The sequence below is a fragment of the Colobus angolensis genome, unplaced genomic scaffold (assembly GCF_000951035.1).
Source record: "Colobus angolensis palliatus isolate OR3802 unplaced genomic scaffold, Cang.pa_1.0 Scaffold31, whole genome shotgun sequence".
In the NCBI taxonomy this organism is placed as follows: Eukaryota; Metazoa; Chordata; class Mammalia; order Primates; family Cercopithecidae; genus Colobus; species Colobus angolensis.
In genome coordinates, this window is record NW_012116377.1 from 7,852,195 (window position 1) to 7,858,341 (window position 6,147).

Consider the following 6,147-nt stretch of genomic DNA (forward strand, 5'->3'; position numbering starts at 1 on the left):
CCCGGCCGCTAATTGTTTTTGTATTTTTAGTAGAGACGGGGTTTCACTGTGTTAGCCAGGATGGTCTTGATCTCCTGACCTTGTGATCCGCCTGCCTTGGCCTCCCAAAGTGCTGGGATTACAGCCGTGAGCCACCATGCCCGGCCAAGAAAATTTTTATACAGTAGTAAGTTTAGGAAAAGAGAGAGGTAATGTGGTTCTTTTCAAAATTATGTCATTTCATGACATATATATGTTTATGTATTGCAGAGATTTGTAAGGTTATTTTTTAAAGATCATGGCCCCGTGAGAGGACTTTTGTTTCTGTTTTTTTTGTTTTTTAAGTTAAATTAGCCACTTTACTAATAATACTTTAGAAAATAGTGTTAGCTGTAGCCTTCTAAGTAAATTTTAAGTTTACAACGAAAAAGGATATATTTGGTATATGCCTATTTTTTCACCCACTTGGGCAATGAAATAGGTATTGATTACTTTTACTGCTGGAAGAGAACCTTGATTTGGGTAATCTGGAATAACTGAATAATGTTTATGCTTGGCTTTGAAATAAATAAAGGATCATTATTTTCTTCTGTAGCCCAGTTCTAATTTGAACCTGGGAGTTAGAAGTGACCATACATCAGTAATAGCTGGACTGTGAATACATATTTAAGTAGACCATCAATAAATGTGTAGTGCACAAAAGGATTATTGAGTCAACTTTCACAACTGTATTTCAATACAAATTTATTTTAAAACATGGCTTTTATAGTTAAAAACATGTTGGAATTACTTGAAAAATTTGTTAAACAACTTCATGGTTTGGGGTGGGGTACAGGATTTTACATTTTTTATTTAAAGGTCCAGGTGCTTTCAGTACAGATGGGCCATGGACCTTTTTTTTTTTTTTTCTGAGATAGAGTCTCGCTCTGTCGCCCTGGCTAGAATGCAGTGATGTGATCTTGACTCACTGCAACCTCCTCCTCCTGGGCTCAAGTGATTCTCCCACCTCAGCTTCCCGAGTAGATGAGATTACAGACTTGTACCACCACACCCAGCTAATTTTCGTATTTTTAGTAGAGATGGGGTTTTGCCATGTTGGCCAGGCTGGTCTTGAACTCCTGATCTCAAGTGATCCACCTGCCTCGGCCTCCTCCCAAAGTACTGGAATTACAGGTGTGAGCCAGTGTGCCCAGCTGGACCATGATTTTTTATTGTTGTCTTTTAAACTACAAAGCCTTTCCATTTTAAGATAGGTTTATCTGTCTTTTCTCTTTATGATTTGTGTTTTTTCTGTTTTAAGACATTCTTCCCTACTCCACATCATATAGACATGGGATTCGAGAAATACTGATTTTGAATAGATTGTTTTATACTATCCCTAAGGTTAACTGACCTTCATCATCAACCACAGTCATCAAATTTCTTAATTTAATTATGTAGCATTGTTTTTGCAATTCAGTGTTTTGCAGACAGTTGTGGACAATATGGATATTATTGACCCTTCATATTAACTAGAAATTCAACTTCTGTCATGTAGCTTACCTACCTACCTTTTGGATACAAGTAGAAAGCCCTTTTAGCAATTGTCTATAGTCCAGTTGTTGAGACGTTTTTGTTTCTGTTTTTTTGTTTTTTGTTTTTTTTTAAGTTAGCCACCTAAAAAATACTTCAGAAGTTAGGGTTAACTCTAGCTTCCAAAGTAAATTCTTAAGTTTAAAATTAAAAAGGATGTTTTTGGTATGTGCCTATTCTATAGTGTTATAGTTTAGTGGGCTAAGATTGAGTAAGACTAAAGTCACTGGTTTTTAATTCCCCAAGACTTTTTTGTATGTGTTCCTTTTCATTGAATATGAACTATTCTAAAATAAGTGTAAGCCTCTTTTAGAATAGGTAGTAATTCCTTGATGGCTTGGAAGGCAGTATGTTATTCTTCTAATTTGTACAGTGTGGTTAATGATCATATTTTCATTGTGAGGGTTAAATATTACAAGGAAAACCAATTAGGTGCTATTAAATAGTTGTTGAGCGATTAGATAAATGGGGTAGTTTTGGGGTCTAATGAAAGTCTTCTCTGTGCTTTTAGTCAGTTTCTAATGAAACTACTGGACCCTGCCTTTTTGGTTTTTTTTTTTTTTGGTGTTTGTTTTTTGAGATGGAGTTTTGCTCTTGTTGTCCAGGCTGGAGTGCGTTGGCACAATCTCAGCTCAGTACAACCTCTGCCTCCCAGGTTCAAGCGATTCTCCTGTCTCAGCCTCCTGAGTGGCTGGGATTATGGGCACCTGCCACCACACCCAGCTAATTTTTTGTATTTTTAGTAGAGATGGGGTTTCACCATGTTGGCCAGGCTGGTCTCGAATTCCTGACCTCAGGTGATCCACCTACCTCGACCTCCCAAAGTGCTGGGATTACAGGCGTGAGCCACCACATCCAGCCGCTTTTTTTTGTTTTGTTTTGTTTTTTGTTTTTAAACGCTTACACAGACCTTCTATCAGCCCTGTAGGTGTACTGCTTATAGGCTTTATTTATCCACTTATTTACAAGTTACCGGTTTTGTTGGTAGTGATTCTGAATAATATGAAACTTGAGATTAACCCAAGTATTTTTTCAGCTGAAGTTGGGAATTGTAATTGGGATAGTATCAGTTACAGCTAATGTCTAGGTATACTCTTTAAAATAAATTATGATTTAATACTATATTTTTGCCATGGGAGCCATTTGTGCATTTTGCATTTCATATTTTGGTTCATTTTTATTAACATGCAATAAACAAATTTAGTAGCAAACTTAAAAAATAATAAAAATGAGCATCTATTGTGCTGAACATGGCATGATGTAAATACTTTCTCTAGACTTTATTCGGAGACTGATTTAACTTCTATGACCTTGTGTCCTAATGTACAAAATATACATTGTGCATTTCGTGGAGGGCAAACAGGTTATTGTCAAGCTAATTAGAAAAATAGCAAGGTCCTGATAATGTTTAGAAGACTGATGCTTTCTAATTGGACTTACTTATAGCTGGCAAGAAATCCTAAGTAGTCAAAATATTTAAAATATCCTTTATATGATTTTACCTTAACTTTCCCCCAAAAGTAAGTTGAACTTTTATATGTATGAGACATGCCTACCAGCCCTTTATAATTAAAAGTAAGGCTAGAGATGAATTTTTATGACCTCTCTTCGCCACTCTTTCAGAGCTAATTAATATTTTGTTCTTGTGGATATTTCTTGGTACTTGGATTAATCTGATTCATTAATAACCTAAATTGAAGTTTTTGTGGTGTCTTGGTCTTTGTTGTGAATGTTATTCTCTCATTGTGGCAGAAGTGAAGTTAAAAATGCTTTTTATTTAATGAAACACTAGCTAAACTAGATTTTATCATGTTAAAAAATCAATTATTTATACATTAAGGCTTTTAGAGTGTTCCTAATAAAACTGTTTCTCTGAAGTTTAAACAGACTTTCTGTAACAGAAAGAAAGCGGTTAGGAGTAAGGGCTTTGGAATCAGATGGATCTGAGTGCTTTATCCACAGACCTTTGTGATCATACGCAGAGCATATACTGTGCAGTTGTGTCCTCATCTGTAAAATGAGGATAATAAATCTCTGCCTCACAGGGTTGTCATAAGGATTAAATATGAAAATACATGAGGCCAAGGCAGGAGGATGTAAGCCCAGGAGTTTGACACCAGCCTGGGCAACATAGCTGGACCCCATTTCTACAAAAAATTAAAGTATTAGCCAATGTGGTGACATGTGCCTGTAGTCCCAGCTACTCAGGAGGCTGAGGTGGGTGGAGTGCCTGAGCCCAGGAGGTCAAGGTTGCAATGAGCCGTGATTGTACCACTGCACTCCAGCCTGGTCCACAGTGTGACCCTGTCTTGAAAAAAAGAAAAAAAAAAAAAGAAAAAGAAAATGTATGAAAAGTTCTTAACTTACTGCTTGATTCATAATCATTCTGTAGTTATAATTTTAAAGGTGATTGTGCTTATATGTATGTATTTTTGTTTTTAAAAAATAACTTCAGTGTCGTTCTGTTCCTTTTCAGGTCAGTTGAACATACTGATGGTCAGAGTGTCCTAACAGACTCACTGTGGCGGCGATATAGTGAATTTGAGTTGTTGAGAAACTACCTTTTAGTTTACTATCCACATATTGTTGTGCCACCTCTGCCAGAAAAACGGGTAAGAAGTGAAATGGCAGTAGTTTAGAAGTCTTCAGCATTGAGACTATTCTTAATGATTGTTTTGTTTACCTAGGCAGAATTTGTTTGGCATAAACTCTCTGCTGACAACATGGATCCAGATTTTGTGGAGAGGCGACGGATTGGTTTAGAAAACTTTCTCTTGAGGATTGCTTCACATCCCATCCTTTGTAGAGACAAAATCTTCTATCTGTTTTTAACACAGGTATTTTTCTTTTATTTAGCCTTAGTAAAATATTCATTTAATTTGGGTTTCTTAAAAAAATTGTAGAATACTTATTTTAAGGATCTTTTTGTTAATTTATATGCAATTTATTTTTTTCTTATGAATTTCCAATTAATGGATTATGTTATTCTTTTGGCTAACATTTTTCTATTTAAAGATACTGATGATGATATTTTTGGTATCATTTAAATAATAGTAAAATTTGTCTTCAGTATTTTGAAGCTCAGATCTATGAATACTTGGGTGCACCATTTGGTTATCTTTTAGAAGTTGGATTGAATTGTTTTGTTTTGTTTTGTTTTGTTTTGAGATGGAGTCTCGCTGTATCGCCCAGGCTGGAGTGCAGTGGCGCGATCTCGGCTCACTGCAAACTCTGTCTCCCCGGTTCACGCCATTCTCCTGCCTCAGCCTCCGGAGTTGCTGGGACTACAGGCGCCCACCACCACGCCCGGCTACTTTTTTTGTATTTTTAGTAGAGACAGGGTTTCACTGTGTTAGCCAGGATGGTCTCAATCTCCTGACCTCGTGATCCGCCCATCTCGACCTCCATAAGTGCTGGGATTACAGGCTTGAGCCACCGCGCCCAGCCGGATTGAATGTTTAATTTTGAAGTGAAAAGAAATTTTTTTAAACCTCTCTCTCCAATCCCTGCTGAAGTAAGAACAGAATGATAGGAATTTAATTTATTTAATTTGGAATATTTGCTTTGCAGTAATGATTTCTAAAATTAACTTCAATTTTTAGGAAGGTAACTGGAAGGAGACTGTGAATGAAACTGGGTTTCAGCTGAAGGTAAGAATGTTTCTGTGAAATTTGCCATGTTCCTTTACAGTTCCCAACATGGTGCCATGCACTAATTGTGAACTTGGTGTTTACTGTGTAAACGAATGTTGGAAATTGTCTTTACAATAAGTGTCATTGGTAAGGTTTTCAAAGAGACACTACAGTTCACTTTCAATTTGTGTAATTTTAGTTACTAATTAGAATATAATGGGCAAATTTATTCTACAGGGAAGGAACATTGTGAAACAGTGATTTGTTTTTTTTAAGTTAGTGTCTGTAGTAATGAAACAGTAATTTAAATACAAGTTGTAGATTTTCCCCAGTGTACTAGTATTATACCTTGCCTCTTTTTTTTTCTTCTGTCCTGTTTCCACTCATATCCCTGCCCTCGACAATTGCTCACTCTATCAGATATGAAAGAGTCCAACCTCAGCAGTCTAAAAGATAAGCCCTCGGGCATGCTTCTTCTGTCTGTTGAGACATGGTGGCCAATTTTAAATGGGGACAAAGGAGTCATTTTGAAATAGTTCTAAGTTAGTTTTATCTGTTAGTGGTATAGGATTGTTTAGTTTTTGTAACAGCTTTTTAAATTTAGTCATTAGAATTAGTGTTTGGGAATGAGATGGTGATCTGAAAATCAAGGAGCATAGTGGTGGTGAGCTGGACACCCGAATTCCATGCTGCTCTTTATTTCTTTCTTTCCTAAAATAAATACAACAAAGGTTATTACAAACTTTTAAAAGTTTTCATCTCTGGTGTAAACTGAATAGGTAAGTAGACTAACAATATAAATTGATATATAACATAATATAAATTGTTAAATGACTCACATGAAAATACAGTACCAAAAGTTTAATATAATATGTCTAGACAAGAAGAAAATTTTTTTATGTCCCATACAGTAACACTTCCCATGCATTGGCAGATAGGTATTTGAAATTTGGCACAAAACAAA

At 36.0% G+C, this 6,147-nt stretch overlaps 1 protein-coding gene across 1 annotated transcript in view; it reads left to right on the forward strand.

Annotated features, from left to right (window-relative positions):
* The window catches only part of SNX4 (sorting nexin 4), a 61,873-nt gene that overhangs the window by 3,004 nt on the left and 52,722 nt on the right, over positions 1-6,147 (forward strand). Inside the window, exons 2-4 of the mRNA XM_011950762.1 lie at positions 4,028-4,163; positions 4,239-4,388; positions 5,154-5,201. Of these exons, the coding sequence (XP_011806152.1) occupies positions 4,028-4,163; positions 4,239-4,388; positions 5,154-5,201 (334 nt within the window). The remainder of the gene's footprint in view (positions 1-4,027; positions 4,164-4,238; positions 4,389-5,153; positions 5,202-6,147) is intronic.